Source organism: Meles meles, chromosome 7, assembly GCF_922984935.1.
Source record: "Meles meles chromosome 7, mMelMel3.1 paternal haplotype, whole genome shotgun sequence".
NCBI classification, from domain to species: domain Eukaryota; kingdom Metazoa; phylum Chordata; class Mammalia; order Carnivora; family Mustelidae; genus Meles; species Meles meles.
This window is the reverse complement of record NC_060072.1, coordinates 144222116-144244339: the sequence shown is the minus strand read 5'-3', so window position 1 is coordinate 144244339 and position 22224 is coordinate 144222116. Positions and strand designations below refer to the sequence as shown.

At 45.8% G+C, this 22224-nt stretch overlaps 1 protein-coding gene across 10 annotated transcripts in view; it reads right to left on the bottom strand.

Moving 5' to 3' along the window:
* Positions 1-22224, bottom strand: part of SFMBT2 (Scm like with four mbt domains 2) — a 233291-nt gene that overhangs the window by 65722 nt on the left and 145345 nt on the right. For all 10 annotated transcript variants that reach the window (XM_046012380.1, XM_046012377.1, XM_046012379.1 and 7 more), the window contains 3 exons: positions 21379-21480; positions 17069-17216; positions 3025-3107 (listed from right to left, as the gene is read on the bottom strand). In XM_046012380.1, the coding sequence (XP_045868336.1) occupies positions 3025-3107; positions 17069-17216; positions 21379-21480 (333 nt within the window). The remainder of the gene's footprint in view (positions 1-3024; positions 3108-17068; positions 17217-21378; positions 21481-22224) is intronic.

The window sequence follows — 22224 nt, the reverse complement described above, 5'->3', positions numbered from 1 at the left end:
CTTCCTTATCTGTGACTTCTTTCACTTTCCAGCAGTTGCGGTTGCCCAAATTCTGTTATCTGGCTCATCAGGCCAGAAAGACTGTGATTTTTATATTGCTGGTTTTGTTACCTCATACATCAATTGTCAGAAAAGTCTGAAAAAAAAGTAGATCACACAACCCATCGTGTTCCTTCCAAGCGACCTGCTCTCCTCTAGATTTGCTCGTTTTTGTTTATTTGCCACACCCCCAAGGTTGTTGTCTCAGTATCCTGTCCAGAATCTATAGTTAACTGCCAGAGGGTCAATTCAGCCAATACTCAGCCAATACTCAAAGCAAAACTCCCTCCTAGCACTATTTTTAAATAAATATAAAATTTTCCAAAACCATCCACTACTATACATTTCAATCAGACATTACAATACTGAAAACATCTATTTTGAAATATATAAACTGAGATTAACAGGTTCCTGTAAATAACAGAGACTACATCCTTATGTGGACCCATGGGGAGAAACCGAGGTTATTCACAGTCACAACTCTTTGTATGCAGGTTAACTTGTAAATGCAATTATATCTTTATGTAACCGGAACAAAATTATCCAGCAAATGTTGAGAAAGCAATTTGCACCTTTCCTTTATGTTTCTTTGGAAATAGGAAACACAGAGATTTTAGGTGGATTATTTTTCTGCAAGTCGTCCTGCCCCATCCACATCTATGTATTGAGCTTCTTTTTGATAATACGACTTGATAGGCTGCCTGAAAAGCCTCTAAGTAAGTTAAAATGCATTTTATCCTCCTTAATAAGGGAAAGCGACAACCGCATAACCTATTTTCATTTCAACTCACTGCTTGAGGGTAATTTATAAAGATCAATAGCAAAACTGTTACCTGTGAGTTTATTTTACTAAGCATTTGGCTGTGTCAATCCATTTCAGCCCTGCCTGGAGACTGTTAAACGTCCCCAGGGAAATCCACTTCCACACCACCTCTCCTCTCATACACACAATTAAAAAATGAATTCATAATAAGCATTCCATTAAAGAGCACTTGTAGCGAGCTAACAAAATTCAGCAAAGCATTGGTAATGCAATGCACATGCCAACAGGCTGATAACGACCCTGTCGATTAAATAAACGGAGGGCCAGAAACAAAGAGGGCATGTTTGTAACAAGTGCATTCCTAATGAATATGCCAGCATATTCATTAGGAGCAATTTCATCGTGGAAGCTAAATCCTGAAAGCTCAGAGGCCACCTGGGGATGCGGCTACTTGCTCCACGGCGACACTGCACACGGCCAGCGGCTGGCGGAACGGGAGCAGAGGATGGGTGGAAAGCAGCCGCAGTGGAACCATGTTGTCACAGAAGAAAACACTCCCTATGTACAAAACTAGGGGACATGGCAGGATTTCCCTCCTTCCCAAGGCTGGAGAGTGTTAAGGAAGGGATATTTCTTTTGTCAGGTAGAAAGCACAACTCCAGGGGGTTTGGGGGATGTGGTTAAGTATGTCCACAATCCTAAGTGAAAGGTGACAAGGCCAGGACTCTGTGACAAGAGATGGCACTATGGTAAAGAGTCTAGTGAGACGCTCTGGGACTTGATCAGCCCTGGGAGCTGACCCGCAGCTATCCTCACGGTGGCAGGCCCACACAGCCTCCCCGTCCTACCACCTTGACTCACCACGAGGAGCTTTCCACGCTGCAGAAGAACAACTGTGCAAACACAGCGTCAGCCAGGAGAAGGGCCCTTTGGTCATTTCAGGAGCCCTGGTTTTCAACTCTGCCGCTGATGTGTTTCCATGTACGTGAGTACAAGCTGGCCCGCCGATCAACCTACTTCATTCTTCGAAATCCACCTCTGGCTCATGCTCGCATCTGAGCTTCTCCAAGAAGCCAAACCCTCTGACTCTCAGTTCTCGTGTGCTGTGAGTCCCACAGTCCAAATTATGGGGGGGTGGGTAAGGGAGTGGCAAGGAATCAGCAGCTCTAGCAGCACAGGCCCAGAAAAGGTCTTAGATTTAGGGGCTCTCTCTCTCTCTCTCTCTCTCTCTGTACTATCCACTATCCCCAACTGGAGGATTGAGTCTTTTTTTTTTTTTTAGCATAAAGAATTAACTTTCATAACTGAATACGTGTTTAACGCACAAGACTATATATCTATGCTTCATTCTCAAAACAGAAATAATAATCCAGATCCCTTTTCATAGTTCCTAGGGCTGATAAGGTTTCAATGAATAATTTATAAGCTACTTTAGATGACCAACTCCTACAACTAAACGAGTACACATGTGTGCACACACACACTCACACACATACACACTCACACGGGGCTGTTTCATGGGCCATCAAGCCAACAGCTCTACTTGAACCAGGAAGCAGCGTAAAGTAAGCAAAGCAGAGAACTGCTGGGCTAGCGTCTTACCGAAGTGATCCAAGGAAAGAAGTTGACGATCACATACTGGGAATATAGCTCAAGGGCAGAGCGCCTCCTATCGATGGGCTTATCTACAGTATGCCCCACACAGCAAATACACATGCCATGGTGGCACAGGGGACACCCAAACGTGTCCTCCCCTCTCTACAGTACGGACTCGTGGCTGGAACAATTCCCAGGCCATGGCCCGTCTCCCAGTCTCATTCATGGCAAGTGTGGCTGAGGGACTGGTGCTCACCAGCGGAAGGTGGATGGTGTATCATGTCAGTATCAGCTGCCGTGTTGAGAAGCAGAACGAGCTTCTCCTTCCTCCCTTTCCTTACCTGCTGGCTAGATTTCGGATGATGAAGCCAAAGGCTCCCAGGAGGCTGAGACTCACTGTCATAAGCACATGCCGATCAGGAACACCCTGGACCGTCGTCTGTGACTACGGCCCGGAGTCACCCTGATGCACAACCCGAAAGAGGACTTTTCAGGACTACAAAAGCCTTATGCTCCTGCGGTCCACGGCAGCCCTCTAATCTCGCCCAGGGAATAGAAAGCAGCTGACAAAAGTGATGGTGGACGCCCTCTGGGAGAGAAGGAGTAGTAAGAACCAAGCTGCTTACATTTCTGAAGCAGAAGGGAGGGGCTTCCTCTGTCCCGTGCTGCTTGTGATAATCGGCCCAGTCGAAGTCCTGACCAGAGTAACCTGCACGGGGCAAAACACAGACAGAACAGCCTTCGTCAAGCTAAAGCTCAGAGCAAACGAACAGCTTTAGAGTTGGCCTCTCATTAAAATAATAAGAGGCCCAAGGACAGGGCTTCAGAGGGTGAAGTCCTCCTTGCTTCCAGAGGGCGGGTCAGATTTCTGAGGGGAACGTGGGAAAATGTGAAGTCCAACATGCACGTAAGGTGTACCGTCGTTAGTGTAATAGGGGCCCTGAAACCAGGCCAAGGTGGGACGCGGGGGCGGGGCCGATCTGTTTTGGGGGAGAGCAGATGAGCCAGGATACTACACACCACACACCCACACAGCACGTTTGCAGAAATCTCCAGGAACTCCTCCCTCCCCGTAAATCCTGAGTTCACGCGAACTTGCTTCGTGGTATCGTCATGGGAACCATGAAACTTTACTGGAAAACACCACCTTGGGGGATGGTTTTTTAAAGAGTACCAGTAGGTGGACACACAGCGAACAAGGAGCTGAGGTTCTCCCCAGAAAGCCTGGAAAGGCACGGAAGGCAGCAACGGCCCTGCCTTAGGGGTGCACCACAGAGGAGGAAGGAAGGAGCGAATCAGCAAAGTCAGGCCTCTCTGGGTGAGGATTTGGAGGGGCACACTGGAGACCTGGAGGGAGGGGGTTCGAAAGACAGCTCTTCCCACATACTACACTTAATGAAATACAGATCTTCCCAAGGTGGATTTTTCCCGTTCTTTATTCATTTCATATGGCAAGAAGGGCACAATTAACAGTCATGTCATGACCACCATGATAAGACATGGGAGAAGGTCTTGGGAAGGTCATGGGAAGAGGAAACAGTTCCGAATCTTAAAATAAGCGTCGCACTGGGTGTACAGTTTAACCTGCAGAATGAAACACCTTTTCCTGTGAGTGTCATTTGCATTTCCTGTGAACAGAGGACAGCAGTGGAAGCCAACGGGGATCAACAGAAATCGTGTAAAATGTCACCATAACCTTCACCTGAGCATTCTCTCTTGATGGGTTTAAGCGTACGGAAAATAAATCCACAAGGGAGTTCTTAAGTATGTTTCTGAGCCAAGTCCCCATTTTTTCTTCCCCATATCATCATAAATCCTACACCTGCGAATTCACTTAACATGGGGACTTGTAGTTCCTAAATCCCACAGCTGCAAAGTGACTCCAGGAATTCTTCACTGAAGAAAGTCAAGATCCCGGTTGCCTCCTACCTCCATTTGGACTCCCAAGTGCAAGGCAGTATTTTCTTTTCATTAGGGAAGCTCAATTTACCGAGTTTCTTTAGAAGATGGAGATGGGGTTAACCAAGAAGGCAGCTGCCCTCTGGCCAAGAGCCTGACCCTTGGCCCTCCGATCTGCTGACCATCCGTGGCAGAAGTACCCCCCCTTTCTTCCTAAGACATCCCTATCTTTCTATAAAGGCTGACAACTGCTCATTTCTTTCCAACAAGGAGTTAAAATTCTTCAAGTTTTGAGATGCTGTACTCTTGGAAGAGAGTTTCGAAGAGATTCTGGAAGTTTTTTCACCTGTCTCTGCCCCCAACCCCTCTCTCTAGAGCCAAATGGATATTTCCAGCAGGGGTTTCCAGAAAGGACTCTCTCATCAGAAGTTTCTGGAAGGGATCAAATCAACCTTTTTCTGAACACTTATAAACAAAACATGTTTTCAACAAGATCACGCAAGTTTCTTTACGAATAATAAAGCCTCCACTTGGGGAAGGGCTTCTCTGGGGCTGTTTGAGAGCAAATCTTTACATTAATGTGTAAGAACAGAAGAATTTGCCCAAAGACAGCTCAAAATGCTCAGAATCTATGTGACGTACCCAAGGAGGACATCTGGGATTTGAGAGTCAGCTCTCCCCAGAGCTGTGTGAAACAAGGTGAGAACCACTGGAACCTTCTGTGCCCGAATTCCCTTATTCACAAAGCAAAGGAAAGACCTTTAAGGCACGTCTAGCTGTTGCATTTTGTAACTGAGAACCACCATTATTCATTATTCTACCGTGGCTACTTAGGATTTTTTCCCGTCCTTCTGCGGTTAATTCCTTCCTCTTTTCCTGTGAGAAAAATGTGGCAGGGTAGATAAAGAGAGGTTATGAAACAAGGTACTTCCTAAAAGCTCTCCACGGAATAGGGGAAGACAAGATAAATCCTGCAACAGAAGGACCCCATTCATTTGGGGTTGTGGCAGACTGACTTCGTTAAGGGCAAGATCTCATTCTGTTCCAATGTCTCTTCCCTGGGCTTCTGCTGCTTAGTAACTTTTGTGAGCTGACAACAATTTCATCAAGATCATGGGGGAAGAGGCCATATAGGAAAAAATATATATATAAATGAATAACAATCCATTTTCTGATACACTATGGAAGTTCTGATATACTATGGAAACCTGGGTATTCTTTATAGTCAGATAAAACTTCCCAACGTAGAAGTCACCTCTACTCCCTCCACAGAGGCATAAGCTGGGCTTTCTATAATCACATTTATAACCATGAACTTCCCATGGGCTTCAACCCACTTCATCAAATATCGTGCTCTCTGGTTTCTTAGACCTATGTTCAATCCCTCTCTATCCAGTCTTCCAGACTCTCTCTAAGGGGAGCCATTTTTAATCTAATGATTTCAAGATAGAACCAAGACTTGTTGGGTACCCACACAACGATGGATGATTCTACCCCCAAAGCTCTTCATTCCCTTGACTATCCGATCAGCCTAGACCTCTCCTCCTCCTCCTCCCTCCTCTTGGGAACCTTTATTCACTTCATCACTTAAAATTCTTTTCCTTCGGGCTGATAATGAGCTCGCTCTTTGTAAGGCAGTTTTGTGACAGCTCAGAATATAACTGCTACATAAAAACAAATTGCTGTGGCTTATATAATAGAGACAACAGGGGTCAATTATACTCATTAATCAACAAAGACAGAACAAGAAGTACTGAGGCTTAACTGTAGCTAGGAAAACATGTTGTAAACACAGGAGGGAGGAAAATAACAGAGGGGGGAAAAAAGGAAATCAAAACCCCTTGGGCTATTAAAATCTGCAACAAGCTGCCACAGGGGACCACTGAACCACAGCCACTGGAGTTATTTAAGCTTTTATTAGTGTTTATTCTGAACGAAGTTCCAACTGTTACGGGTCCAAAAGAGAACAGGTCGATGACCCATTTCCTTATGATACAAATTAATTGGCACAAGACAGCCTCACTTGCAAACATTACTATTGGACGTGCAAGTGGGTAATTCTTTTAGAAAACAATTTGGCAGTAAAAATGTTCACGAACTTTTGACATGACAACTTCACAACAGTTTCAAAACAATCCTGAAAACTGAAAAAGTGTCCTACGTTAAGATACATACAATGGCATTATTACTGCTCAATCTGGAGATGGGGACCACTTTACACCCCCAAATCAGAACAGAAAGGAAACTCATCCAAGATCCATGGAAAATCATACAGGCATGAAACTGCACACAGTTTATAAAAAAAATATAAAAACATCAATGCTACAGGTTTAGATGGAAAGACTGCCTGGCATAAGCATATACAGAATTACCAAATTTATAGAAAAGTATGCAAAGAAAAAGAGCCGAGGAAGTGTAAGGAAATCTTAGTAATGGTAGTTAACAACACAGTTATCTGGATGGTGGGACTCATGGATTCTTTTTTTTCTTCTGTCTCTTTATATTTTCCAAGTCTTGATAGTGATCATAAATTATTTCAATAAAAATTACTTACAAGTGAAGCACCTTTGCTCCATTAGAAAAAATAAGGTACTAGTCAACCAATGAAGAGGTAATTCACACGTGACCTGAGCTACACCATGAGCACCTCCCGAGAGCCAACCTCCAGCTTCTCATTTGCTAACAGAATCCTGATTTTATCCAGTTCCTCCAGGAAATCAGCACCTCCTCAGCACCACAAAGTGAATCATGACAACCCCATATAATCATGGCAGTCTTCTTGACCTTTGCACCAGGAAGTGAATCACCACCACAACCACCCCCTACATAATCATGGTAGTCTCATGCCCTTTGCACCAGGAAGTGAACCATGACAACCATGAGATAATCATAGTAGGGTGGAGGTTAGGGTAAGGGTTTAAAAAAAGACATCTTTCTGTAATAAAAGAGACAGAGTAAGAGCTGCTCTTCTATACTGAGTGAATATGAAAAAATTATACAATCTTCAAAAATAACATCAGCAAAAAAAAAAAAAAAAATCACCTTTGCCATCTATTCAACTGGCAAAATGGAGGACAATAGTTAGGATCCACCACTGTAAAGACCGTTGGGAAACAGGTGTTTATGCATTGCCAGTTGGCATGTAACTCAAAAAACCACCCCAGATGTCAATTGGGCAATGTGTCAAAACCTTTAAGAAGGTGTCTCCCCTCCACTCAAGCCATTTGCTCACACACAGTCAATCATTTAAAAGCACTGACTGAGTGTACCTATAAAGGCACAGTTCTAGTACTGGGCATGCAGAAGTGAAAAAAACAACAACAACAAAAACCCTTCCCCAGGCAAGCATACATTTCAATGAGAGGAGACACATAATGTACAAATATAAAAAGTCAGACAATCAGAGCGTTACACAGAGAAGCAGAGAAGGGGCAGAGGCAGGGATGTAAGTCTTGAGGAAAAGCTGAAAGTCCGAGGAACTGAGGAAGGAAGACCTGTGGCCATCTGGGAGTAGGGCGGGCCGGGGGAGGGGTCAACAACTGTGAAATTCCAGGAGCATGTCTGGAATGTTCTAGAAAGAGTGGGGGAGGGGGTTACTGCAGAGTTGGGCAGAGTGAGCTGGGGTGAGGAAAAAGCAGTAATTCCACTATGAAGCATCCTACAGAAATAATAGGATTGCTGTGCAAACATTTTATGCATCAAAGCAGATGAGCCCAATACATACAAACAATGGGGACGTGTTTAAATCATTTCTTTACCTGCAAATCATGGAACTTTCCAGTCACGTAATGTAGGAGACATTTTTGCCAAGTAAGTGGCAAATTAGTGTGTATAAATAAGTAAGTCGATACACAAAGTTACATATTCTGGGAAACAGAAATCTGAAAGCATTTCTGTACACCAAAAGAGGTTTCTCCAGGACAGGAAGTTCTCTCCTTTTTCTCAAAATTTTAAAGAATGAATACATTATTAAATCTATAAATTAAAAAAAAAAGTAGTCTCTAAGCGATGTCTGGGTGACTCAGTCAGTTAAGCATCTGCCTTTGGCTCAGGTCATGATCCCAGGGAACTGGGATCAAGTCCTGCATCGAACTCTGTACTCAGCAGGGGAAGTCAGCCTTTCCCTCTGCCTGCTACGCCCGCTGCTTGTGCACGCTCTCTCTCTCTCTCTGTCAAATAAATAAATAAAATCTTTAAAGGAAAATCTTTAACCAAAAAAAAAAAAAACAAAAAAACAAACAGAAGTCCTAAAAAGTAGTACCACTTTCTCAAACAAGGAAATGCATTTAATTCAATCACTTTTCCCTGAGTTTCCAGGTTGCCGGCCTCTGGTTCGATGAGGGTAAGAAGATGAAATAGGTCCAGCTGTCACCCTGGCACTGAGAAGGAGCCACCGAGAAGGACACGCACACGGTGCGGGAACAGTGACTCCGGGATGGAGGCCGACGTGGAGAACTGGGACAGAAACCTGGGAAGACACCCACCACACCACTGAAGAACACACAGCCCCACAAGGAGAGGTCCACCTCAGAGCACATTCACAGCACGAGGTGTACACGCAGGAGGCATGTCCACACCACACGGATGAGGAAGCAGGACCACAGACAGCAGGGCGCAGGCACAGCCCCGGGAACCCGTCTGTTGACTCCTGAGCCGGGCTTCCCAACGATCCCTCAATGCCACTCGCCATGAGTCTGCGCACAGGCTCACAGGCAAGAAGGCAAAGACACTCGCAACTGACAAAAGCCCTTCCTTTCACCCATGCTGTTTGCTAAAGAGCTACACGCCGCCCCTACCCCCCGAAGTCTGCCCTCTCCCTCACTTCCCCAGCTGACATTCAGTCAAGTTCCCCCTGGTGCAGATCTTTAAAACACACACATTCATTTCCAACTGAATTCTTCTGTGTTTACATTCAGAGAATAATGCAGAGGCAAAAGAACCATGGAAAATAAGGAAAAGGGTGGAAATAAATAAGTCAAGTTAGTATAAACCCCAGCTATGCCAATTTCCTCATCTTTTAGAATAAAAACCAACGCTGAAACGCATTTAATGTCAATAGGTGACACTATGACACTTCTTTGTCACAAAATATTAATGTGAATCATAACCATAATGTTAGGAGGTGTGGCATGTCCCCAGGAGGGAGTCCAACATCATGTAAGTATCAGCCAATGGCAAAGCCATGGCAAGCATCCTGAACAATGGGACTGAGGCATAAGTGAAAGGAGGGATGCCGTCTCCAACCACTGGAAAATTTTCAGATATAAAAAAATGACCCAAACAGTTTTACTCCCCCAATTCTTTTCAATCAAAAGCGAATTTTTGTTCAAGAATCAATTAGAAAGCCAGAAATGAGAAGAGACTTCCAAATCCAGTAACAGGATAGACCCTCTCAGATGGAGACCACATATAGTAATAATAAAAATAATTACATAGCTCAAAAGAGAAGAAAATCTCCAGATTCCAAAAAAGCCACGAGGGCCACAAAGGCAGAGCTGACCCGTCCAGTGAACGCTCGGAGCTCACACGGGGTAGAAAACAGCCATGGGCTAGAGGGAGTGGAGCCGCAGGGGCTGAGACAATCACAAAACGTCTGGTCCCCATCTGATGCCTGGTCTGCGACAACAGGACAATGGGATCAGAGACTTAGGAGAGAAGGCGCAGACACAGCTGCTCCCAGTCCAGGGCTCTGAGTAAGTGGAGAAGAGAGGAGTGCCATGCTCCACCAAGCCAGAGGCCCATGTGGGCATGCTGTACCATTTTACAATTTTGTACAGCACAGACGTGACATTCATTCATTCATTCCTTGAATATCCACGGACACCTCCATGTACCAGGCACTGTTTTAGGTGCTGGGGATAGAGAAGTGAATAAAACTGGTTTTTAAAATCCTTACTTTCTGGTGGGGGAGATAAAGATCGTAATAAATAAATACTTCCAGGACTTGCAAAGATCCTACAACACTGGGTGGGCCCTAACACAAAGCTGGAGGGAAGGAAGTACCTCGCTGTAAGGATTCTGGAACTCCCACAGAAATCACCACCACCACTGAAAACTAGTTCACAATGGAAAATCACAACCCACATAACGGGACATATGAATGTGAGCATCAAAAAGGGGTTTAAAACAAAGTAACCAACTAGGGATAGAGGGTCAACAGTAGCGAGCCCAAAAATCCCAGACCTCAACGTCCTACCATGCTTCACACACACACACACGCATGTACACACACACACAAGCTGACAAACCTCAATCTCACAATGATTTTTTGATGAACCTTCTAGAAAATTACAGAACAAACAGAGAGGTAATATGTATTTTTTGTGATATATAACGGTTGAACAGTTAGTTTACCTAACAGAATACTGACAGTACATTTGAAAGCACAGCTAAAACAAATAATTCTGGAGGCGCCCGGATGGTTCAGTGGGTTAAGCAACTGCCTTTGGCTCAGGTCATGATCTCAGGGTCCTGGGATCGAGTCCCACATCGGGCTCCCCGCTTGGCGGCAACCCTGCTTCTCCCTCTGCTTGCCACTCCCCTTTCTTTCTCTCTGTCAAATATATACATAAAATCTTCCAAAAAAATGCAGATAATTCTGTAAATACATACACATTACCAAAATTGTCTCAAACAGAAGTGGTAACCATGACTAAAGTTAACCACTCAAGGAAATAAATTCATAGTCAACAGAACACAAACTAGAACAGCACCAGCCAGATGGTTTTACAAGCTAGTTTTACAAAACCTTCGAGTGTCAGATTGTCCATATCCTACACACACTGCTCTGGGGGGACACTGCCTTACAAAGGTGGCTGGATAGGAAATAAGCGTGCAAAAACCAGTGGTACTCCATTATACAGGCCACAGTCATTACAAAAAAAAAAATGAATTAAAAAAAAAAAGAACGTATTCACAACAGCAAGCAAAAGGACAATGTACCTCGGAAAAATTCTAGCAGAAGACTGGAAGTTATGAAAAGATAATATAATGAAATGTCAATTTGTTTCAATTAATTAAGTCCACACACTGTCAATTAAAATCCAATGGGATTCTTCTTCCAAACTGATTCTTGTAAAATCCAAATTGCAAAAATAACCTGCCAAAAGCAACCAAGATAATTTTGAAAAGGAAGAAAAAGTGGAGGGATTCGCCTGATGGATATCAAGACATAAATGAAAAAGTATTTATGCAGAGATGGACAAACAGACCAGCGAAGCAGAATAAGAACAGATAAAAGGTTCTCACCCCTTACAGGACTCCCTGTATGCCAGTGGTGGTTTTACAGATCGGAGAGGAAATCACGGACTATTCAATTCGTGATGCTGAGACAATGGGTGAATCTGAAAATCCAATTCAACTTCAGAGAAAGAATAAAATTGTTTTCTTTCCTCATGCTATGCAAAACTTCACTCCAAGCACATTAAAAAGAGCTAAATACAGAAAATGGAACCTCAAGATTAAAAAAAAAAAAAAAACAGAGGACATCAATAAAGAAAGATTTCCAAAGACATATAAACAAATCATAATGGAAAAGGCTGGTAGTATTTGACAACATTACAATTCCATATTTCAATATAACATAAAATACCATTAGAAGCGAAGCAACACAGCACAGGCTAGACTCCGACACGTGGTCAGCAAAGAAAGCATTCATATTCAAATATAAATACTTCTATAATCAACAGAGGAAGGGCAAAAAGTATAATCAACAATGGAAAGGAAGTACAAATTGCCAACAAGCGAACGAGGAACTGCTCCACCGGGCCAGTGATTAGGGACGCCAAAGCTTAACAGGGAGACCAATTTCACAGCCGTCGGAAGGGCCATGTTCAAGCCCAACGCACTCATGATAGCGAGGAGGATGCAAAACATGAGCCTCAGCAGCCATCCCACAGCGGGATGCATCCCCAGAGAGACCGCTCCCACTCGGGCACATGTACACAGAGGCACATCTGAATGTCATTCACAACACAGAAACCAGGAACGACCTGCAGAGGCCCTCGATGGGAACTGCATTTCAAGGATTACGGTCTGCTCACGCAACAGGCAAAATGAATGAATCATCAATACGCGCCAACATGGAGAAATATCTACAGACGCTACAGGGTGAGCGTCGCATAGAGAGAGGCGTGGCGTCCTACCGTGTGCACGTGTTGAAAAGATCTGCTGTCCAGCAAACAGTGAGAGCCTCCAAGTCATGCAGTGGAAGTGCAACAGGTTTAGGAAGGTGGGTATGGTCATGGGTGGGGGGGGATGGGGGGGCGCCAAAGTCATGGCAGAGAGGAAGGGTGGGAAGGGTCAAGCACAGAACGTAGGCTGGACTTCATTCAACGCTCAACACACACTGACCAAGAGCCACACTCGTCTGGCTGCTGGGGATGAGCACAGAAATGGAGAAAAATCTTGGCTCTCTGGATCTTTCGCTGCAGCGGAGAGACACACACGGGAACAGGACAAAGAAGTAAAATCTATACGACTTGCATCTGACACACTAAGAAGTTCTGTGCAGCAAGGCCATGCAGGGAAGGAGGTGACAAATGGTGTGTGTGTGGGGGGGGGATCTGTAATTGATACTCAACAAGAGAGTGAAGGAAGACCGCTCCGGGAAGGCGGCACCTCCATCGAGACTGGAGGAGGGGGGAGATGGCCGCATAAGGGGACCGAGTGTCACGTCCCGGGAAAGACAAGGCCTGGGGTGGAGGGCATCTTAGGAAATGAGGCAGACGGGGAACTAGTGGGAGCTGGAAGCTGGGACCGTGACCTGCGCTTGCCACTGAGTGAGGTGGCAGGCTCTGGACCAGAGGGACATCTTAAAACACGAGTATCTTAATGTGTACATCGTAACAGCACCAGCCAACCATCACGCTCGAGGGTTGCCCTGGAGAGATCTGACCGTGGCCTGGACCAGGGTGATTGTGACGATACACAGTCAGATGCCCAAAATACCGACGGGATCACCGATGGAACAGACACCCAGTGGGAGCAACAGACAGTCAGAGGTGACACAGTCTTCTTTACTCTATAATGCCTCATTTCATTTTTTAAAAACCCAAATCAGAGGTGCCTGGCTGGCTCAGTGGGTTAAAGCCTCTGCCTTCGGCTCAGGTCATGATCTCAGGGTCCTGGGATCAAGTCCTGCATCAGGCTCTCTGCTCAGCAGGGAGCCTGTTTCCTCCTCTCTCTCTGCCTGCCTCTCTGCCTACTTATGATCTCTCTCTGTCAAATAAATGAATAAAATCTTTTAAAAATAATAATAAATAAATAAATAAAATAAAAATCCAAATCAAACACAGCCAAACGCCAGCACCTGCTTCAGGAGTGTGGGTATTTGTTATTTTCTGTCCCCTCTGGTCCGTCTGAAAGACAGCAGATCACCAAATGGGGAAAGGTCATCAGTCAGTGCCTGGAGCCTTTTCTTTAGGAAAAGACCGTACCAATGAGGGGTCGCTACTCTGCGTCTCGATAAGAATGAAAAGCACACCTTTACTTCTGAAGTCATGTTAACAATGTAAGCACCAATTACTAGAGGGCTCAACAGCGGAGACAGGTGCTGGGATAAACAGACTACTTTGAGCCATTGCACACCCATTTTACAACAGACTTGCAACCAAAGGAAAGGCTTAATATTTTCTCCGAAATCCCCCTGGACGGGATGTTTGCTCCTCTCCTCCTACAGCTCATCCTTCAAGTGACATGCCAACGAGGTTAAATCAAGTAGTTTAAAAACAGCAAGTCACGGCTGATAACCTATATACACTTTGGCTTAGCTGATTTATCTACTTGCTGGATCACCTTTTATAGTGCCTATAATATTGAATTGTCCTGTGCTGGTTTTAAGTGAATGCAATAAAACTTCCAAGGTTCTGCCCTTTCCTTATGGGAAAAGCATTTGCTTTCCCAGAGACCTACTGAAACCTGCCTATAGGTTCTAGTTTACACACTCTCTGTCCTTAAAGTCGGGAGACAGATTATTTTTTTAAATTAAGAAATAAAGTCAAAACAATGTAAGTATGGCTCTATGTTCTCTGCAAATCTTCCCAGACCACCAGGTATCTCTTGTTTGATCAGCTGCTTCCCACTGGGGAGCGAGTAGGCTATCTTTTCGGGAACAGGCAGTACATTGTCCCTTTAAGCGGTGTTTCCATTTCTTTTTTTTTTTTAAGATTTTTTATTTGTTTATTTGACAGAGAGAGATCACAAGTAGACAGAGAGAGAGGGAAGCAGCTCGCTGCTGAACAGAGAGCCCGATGCGGGACTAGATCCCAAGACCCTGAGATCATGACCTGAGCCGAAGGCAGCGGCCCAACCCACTGAGCCACCCAGGCGCCTCGCAGTGTTTCCATTTCTAACAGAAATCCAAACGATGTTAATATGTTCGTGGAAAACATACACACAAGAAAAGAGTGAAACTCACTTCTCAACATGTGTAATAAATCCTACATACTCTATGTTGTTGACACGTAACCCATGTGACAAACTACGTCACAAGGAAACCATAAAATCACCACCACAGAAACCTCCGGCAGCACCTCTCCATTTTAATTTGCTTTAATTACAAAAACAAATATATTTTACTCATGTGCATAACGTATATATAAATATACAAATATATTCCCACAGAATGATAGGAATTCAGTAATTAAAGCCAAGACTCTGCTGCAACCACAGGCACTTGAAAAGATTATACCCTAGAACCGTAATTCTCCAACGGTATGTCTCCAAATATCACGGAATGCAATTATCCAACCGGCAAACCCATTTTCTAAATAAATATCCAAATTACACCAACATTCTCTTTTCCAAAACATATTTCTAACACTTAAGTTTCATAAGAAATATATTTAAAATATCTATAGACATTTGGGGAACATTTTGGTAAACCAAAAATCTGGGAGACATTTAACCCCTGCCTAATGGAATAATCGAGCAGCCAAAATGCATATACGGATATTCCCCCCCCCCCCCTTTTTTTTTTTACCCAACTCATTTTTTCTTTAAATTCTTAAATAGATCTTGTTACTACTTGGGAATTTAGAAAGTCAAACCACACAGCATTCTGGATATCTAGAAGTCTTTCAAATGACAGGGACCCCTCCGCACATACACTCTAATTCCATTAGCCAGCACGAGGTTAGAGACGGTCCATGGGACTTTCAGACGAAGCAAGTGACCTGTTGCTAGATTCTGCAGCAGAAAAGGACTTCCCTGATCTGTTCCCGGGAGATCGTCACAGTGAAAATGCTGTAGGACCATCAGAGAGGATGATAAAGATACCTAGACTCGTGTTGTTGTTTGTGCAGAGCACTGGCAGGGTCCCGTTGATATCCCATGTGACAGTCTTGAAAACTGAAAGGCCATCTGGCCAGAGTCACCCATGCGGAGGCACACACGGGGCCTCAGGAACTGGGGTCTTCACCACAGGGCCACACAGACTTGTGGCCGACCCCCTCACTGCTACTTATCAGCCCTGTGATGTGGCCTCAGGCGGGTCCCGGAAGCTCTCTGTGACTGAGCCCCATCCCGGGGCCAGGCTCATTTTGAGGATGAAATGAGTTAGGCACGTTCAACAGGGTAAACCATGGTCTCCAGAAGTTCACCACACTGTGACAAGCTCACGCTCTGCCACGCAGTCCCCTAACGAGAAGGATCAACGGCGGAGGTGGAAACACGCATCAGGCATCCCCCAGTGGGGGTGAGCGTGGAGGACAGTGCCTGAGAGAAGCCCGGCAGAGCACAGGGCAGACAAGCGAGGCAGGAGCAGCATGAGAGGCAGCATCTGGGATGAGGCATCTGGACCCTAACCTCCCCCAAGATGTTAGACCCCCAACATGGTGAACGCTACCCATAATCCAGTCGCCGGCCAGCTGAAAAGGTCAGCACGGAAGCCCCGTATTATTTGTGGGTTGCTGTTGGAATCCCATCATAAGTTTACTCTTCCAGGGAATCTCTTCCCCTTTCCCTCGGATTATTCGACCATCCCCTCTGAGTTCCTTCCCGCCTGCTCTCCTTTCATCTGGCTGCTCTCTCCATCACCTCGGTCAGGGACAGCACACCACGCGAACCCCGGGCGCGGTTCTTACCAACAGCAATGTGGTACGTGGTCCCAGTTTGAAATTATGTGCCTGCAACCTGGCTCCCGACTGCATTATTTTTATGTGGTATGGCATCAAATTGTTGGCTATCAGAAGAGTGACCGAGTTCTGGGGAAAATTTAAATTACTGGAAATGCAAATGTTGAGAAATGCTTCTTCCGCATGTGGTTGCATTTTTTGTTTTGTTTTGGTTTGCTTGGTTTTGTTTTTGTTTTTGCATAGCGTGGAGTCCAACGTGGGGCTCGAACTCACGACTCCAAGATCAGGACCTAAGCTGAGATTGAAAGTTGGATGCTCAACCAACAGAGGCACCAGGTGTCCCTTGTTGCATTTTTAAACCCACTTCTCAGACACATTGAAGCGCTGAGCCAACCCTGATCACCTAGTGATGCTGTGTCCCCTGTCACGCACACCAGCAGCCCCACACATGATAACCAACAGGGAACTGGCTGGACAGAAGCGGACTTCTCGAGAAGACCAAAGTCACGCACCTCACCGGGGAGGGAGCGGGGATAGACTCCTGCGTCAAGCCACCTGTGAGACACACTCGTCCCACGATGCTGAAAAAGTTTACAACCTCAACTTCTGGAGATTAACAAAGCCACGCTTCGGTGACAGTACGACGCCCCCCTCCCGCGAACCACCCAAACCCTGCATATTTCTACAGAATACGAACCTTTGGGAGGTGTGAGATTGACTCCATTTTTAAGGCACCATTGTACTGGTAAAATCCCCAAAGAATCCGCATGGCACAGCATCGAGAGATTACTAGGTTCTGCCCTTAGGTCGTCAATAGTCACTTGAAAAAAATGATTGTTAAAAACCTGCAAGAAAAAACAGACCACAGGGGTTAATTCCATGGGATTTTCCTGAAAAGCTAGTACGAGATGCTGGCACCGCTTCCAAAGGCAATAAATACATTTCATCAAAATGATTGCAGCACAAACCAGCCCCTCAGTGTGTATTACGAAAATTGGTCCAGGTGCAAATTGGTTGATAGGGGATCACCACGGCCATGTTAACGGCAAGAGAAGCGAATGAGTAGTACTCACATAAAACAGAGAAGGAAACAACACGGGTGTCTTTAGGGAAGTCAACTGACGTGCAGGGCTGCGAGAAAACCAAAGTTACACAGGGAGACAAAACCAGACCTACGGCAACACCAAGACGGGCCCTGAAAGGTCAGTGGTTTCTCCTTGTCCACACCTGGGACCCACGCGCTCACACCAGATCACTCAAGAAGCTCCACTGTTGGGCTTGGGGACTTCTGGCTTCATCCTGCCTCCCAGCCCTGTAACCACCACAGGCTCCAGCCCAAGGTCACCCTGTCCGCCCCCCCAGGCACATCCCTGCCTGACACCCTCCCAGCCTCAACACCTACTGTGCCAAAGCTCTTCCAAAACAACAGTGTCTTTCTTCAAGGTGCCCCTGAAAGTCAATGCTGCTGGAACATTTTTCCTGACCACTCCGGTTCGAGTATAGGCCCCCAGAGCTTCAGCCCTGCATGTGCACTCTGTCCCGAAGATCCTCATTCCTGCCTGGGGACTGATCCCAAATTGTCTCCCCCCACAGATCCTCTGAGGGCAGTCTCCTCTCTCCGGTGAGGAAGCAGGAACAAGGCGTACCAATGGCAAGAGCAGAATGCAAAACCGAGATGGGCCCGGCACTTTCAAGCACGATGGGGTTGAAAAATCTAGTAGGTGAACCAGGCCAGGAAGAAAGACATCACTTTATGAGCTCGACAGACATAAGCCAGTCTTCTTACAAAATCCTAACACTTACTAAAAAGCTAGGATTCCCAGCTCCTTCATTGACAAAATATCTTCCGGAAGCAGTCTGACTAAAAGCAAAGCAACAGAGCACACTCCTTTCTGTTCTTCTCGATGTTAATTCTGATAAATGCCTACCGTTGTGCTGCCTGAGATCTGCCTTTGAAAGTAGACTTGACAGAGCAAAGGACCAAACCTCACCTTCCCAGAGAGATCTTCCCTGCGGCCTGATTCAAAATCACATCCCACACGCTGGCCTTCTACCCTCCGCTAGTCCCTTCCCTGCTGTGTCTCTCTCCTTAGCACTGAACGTGTAACCTTCTATACAGATTTACTGATTTTCTTTGTCTCTGCCCCCCTCCCATTAAAATATAAGCTCTGTAAAAGCAGGGACTTTTGTCATTCCCAATGTCCAGAGTAGTGCCTACAAAACCCAGTGGAGTGGGCTTCGGTCTTGCATGTGCACGCACGGACACGGATACACACACACACACACACACACACACACACACAGATAATTAAAGTGTGGGATTCTGCTGGCTGAATCTCTTAGCACCACTGGACCCCCTAAGGACGCACACTAAGGAATCTCCAAAACCTAATAAAATGCATATTCACGTGTGCGTACTTCAGAAAAAAAGCTCCGTTAGTTTCTTCAAATCCATCAGGGTTATGGCCCACATGGTCCAGAAACACTGACCTGTCCAGAACCTGCAGGTCTCAGAAAGAGACCCTGCAGTTAACCCGCCAGCCCAGGACTGTGCGGCTCAGAAAAGGGCCAGAACCAAGACTGTCGATCTAACAACAGGACGGTTTCACACACACAAACATGTCATCATCACCATCATCTGTCAGTAGCACTCTGTTTTGGATCACTGGAAACTTAATCTCACTGTATGGTGGGACATTTCGTCCCAGATCTGCTACAGTCAACTGCTTTCTTGTCTACTGGCTTCAATATTATTTGTTTATTTCTTCCACAGGTGTGCCATGAAAAGCCTTGAGGAAAATGAAAATGAAGTTTTCATTAGGATGAGTAGTAACAGCGCAGCGTTACATGCTCAAACATAATACTCTAAAACCTTTTCCAATGTTAGGAGGAATCGGTTTAATTATAGTAGTGACCACATGAGGAATATCCTGATATTTCACTCTGTGTAGGCAGCCCTGAACGTGGGGACATGCCTATCTATGTGCTAAGGGGCCAGAGTGCACATTTCAATCTATGTGTCCACAACACAGGGCCAAGAGGAGAAGAAAAAGGGAGGCACGCAGGACAGAAAGACGGAGTGTGTGATCTTTGGGAAAAAGGCAAAGAAAATCTAAAATGAAAAGAAAATGTACCTTAAAAAAAAATCAAGAGCCTGGGTGGCTCAGTGGGTTAAAGCCTCTGCCTTCGGCTCAGGTCATGATTCCAGGGTCCTGGGATCAAGCCCCACACAGGGCTCCCTGCTCAGCAGTGAGTCTGCTTCCCCCCTCTCTCTGCCTGCTTCTCTGCCTACTTGTGATCTCTGTCTGTCAAATAAATAAATAAAATCTTTAAAAATAAAAACAAGAGAAAATAGCCTCCCTGGCCTCATCCTCAATAAGGCCTATTTAGAGAGAAAATTATTTATCGGGAAACCAAACTACTGTTAGTGGAAATCTATCCAACAAGATGAGGATATCTGGGCCGCACCCAACCGTAAGGAGCGCGCCACATTCTAACACGATCGCTTACAATTATTTACAGGCATGAAAGGGTGACTTCACTACTGACAGCACTTAGCACATCTGTTCCTCTGTTTCCTTTACTGTAGAAATGCCAGGCAAAGTGGACACCGTGGTCTCTTAGAATGAGGACCGGGTAATATCCATCCAGGAAAACTGGCAGCTGACTTCAGTGTATCAGCCACTGCCCGGACAAAGGGAAAGCCTGGCCAGGCTTCAGCAAATACCACTCAACAGTTCTGGGAAAATGTGCACCTGCCAGAATACGCACTCAAGAACCCCAAAGGTCAATTTAAATAAAAAGGCTTTGAATGCACAGTGTATGACCGTGAGGACATAAATTGCAACCCCAAAACCGTCCTGCAAAGTCTAAGTAAGTATTTTTCTCGGGCACGCAGTTATTCTTTAAATAGATTACTGTAAGAGTTACATAAAAGTAATTTATGTTCTAAAGAAAAAATATTTGGAAAAAAGGAAAAAGGCATTTCATGATTCTAACCATTTCCCATCCTCTGAAATACGTTATCACCACTGTGTTTCTCAATTTTACCGATCATGAATTTAAAAAAGAGCATACAAAATGACTCCAGACACTCATCACTGTATTAACAAATCCAGTCCTCCTTGGTAAAAGAAATTAAAATAGAATTGACTTCTGGACCGTTAATTAAGTTCTCCTGCAAAAGGCCATTAACTAAAACACACACTGGGTAAGAACGCTAGGTTTCTTGGTTTCCCCACCACCTGTTGGAGGACACTGAAGGTGGAACCCATACTGTAGGTGTGACTTCCACAGGCGACTTCCGTGAGATGACCTGCATGGCCAAGGGAAATGAAAATCAAAAAGACCATCAGACTGCCATAAAAATGACTTCACGTCAAAGGTAATTTCATTTCAAATCTGCAAAATGCAGAGGCAGGCTCTTCCTTTAGTGAAGGAAAGTCAATGGCAGAAAGGAAGCCGGATGCGGGGACACACACTGGAGACAGGACACGGGCGGGCATTTCACAAATGCAGGTTGAACACACCAAGGACGGTCAGCGGAAGAGGACCAAGTTACTACAGCAGTGATTACCACGTGTGGCTGCCCGGCAGTTTGTGTTAACGAGAATGGGAACAAACGGATGCGTGGATGTGACCCTGGCCAGCCACAGGAGGCGGCACACACTCGTGGCGGAGTTCACTGCTGTAAACTCAGCCGCGCACCTGCCCCTCCTTCCAGGTCACTCAAGAACACACGCAACAACAGTCCAATCCACATTAACCCCAACCTCTGCTGCAACAGCAGGCACGTGACCAGCCTGGCTCTGCGCGACCAGGGGACAAAGTGGGTGATTAGGACAGCGTGGCCCGAGGAGAACGCGCTCCGGCCAGCGTGCCGTGCCGTTCAGCCCGGATGTGCTGTTCCCTGCACCGCAGTCCGCCCCTGTGCCGGCACATTCCATCTGGCCCACTGTGAGCAGATCGGCAGGAGGTAGAGGTGAGGAGCAAGGGAGAAGAGCTCACCTTGGTCACTGATGCAGGACAGATGTGAAAGGGCTCGCTCAAATTCACCGTTTCCAGCTTCATCCCGACTGTGAAGAAATGGCTTCGCAGATCGGCATGATCCTGCGGGGGAAAAGGACAGAGATGTTGAAAGCTGACAGTATTGTAAATTAACTCGGGTGCTGTCTGGACGCTTTCCTTAGACATTTTATTGGGTAACTGAAGTCGGATTGAAATAATTAACCCTCCCCGTAACAAAGTTCTCATTATTGCAAGCTACCGCGGATTTAATTATTTTCTGCAGGCTCCACGGCTTCTCTGGGGGAAGAAAATAAGGCTTTGCGGCCGTGCCTAAATTCACGCTACGCAAAAAAGCCACGTGGCCCTGCTTTGATCTTCTTAGGTGCTCTAAGTGAACCACAGCACAGTCATGGAGGCAAGCAGTCATCTGAAACACACAGCAGGTGCACCCTCAGGAAACGTGGCCTCTTGTTCCTGGAGCTACATCGCAGGGCTTCAGGGAGACCCTGTGGCTGACACAGCTCGTCCCTGTCTCTTGTGCTCAAGAACTTACAGCTTATCAGTTACTGGCAGTAAGTGGCCAATCTTGGGAATGCGTGCACAGAGTGGTCCAACCCAGCCGTGCACACCATCAGAACCCGACTCCCGCTCCATAAAGATGCACAAAGCCCCGGTTTAATAGGCATCCGGCAGTTTCATAACCAACTCACAGCAGCCCTCTGTGTGCCAGACAGAGCCTTCCCGCCTTCGCAAGAAAAGAAATTCCAGTATCCACTTTCCCTATCCGGCCGCAGGTGAGGCTGGCTGGACTCTGGATACCAGGATTCATTTTGTGGAGACGGAGGT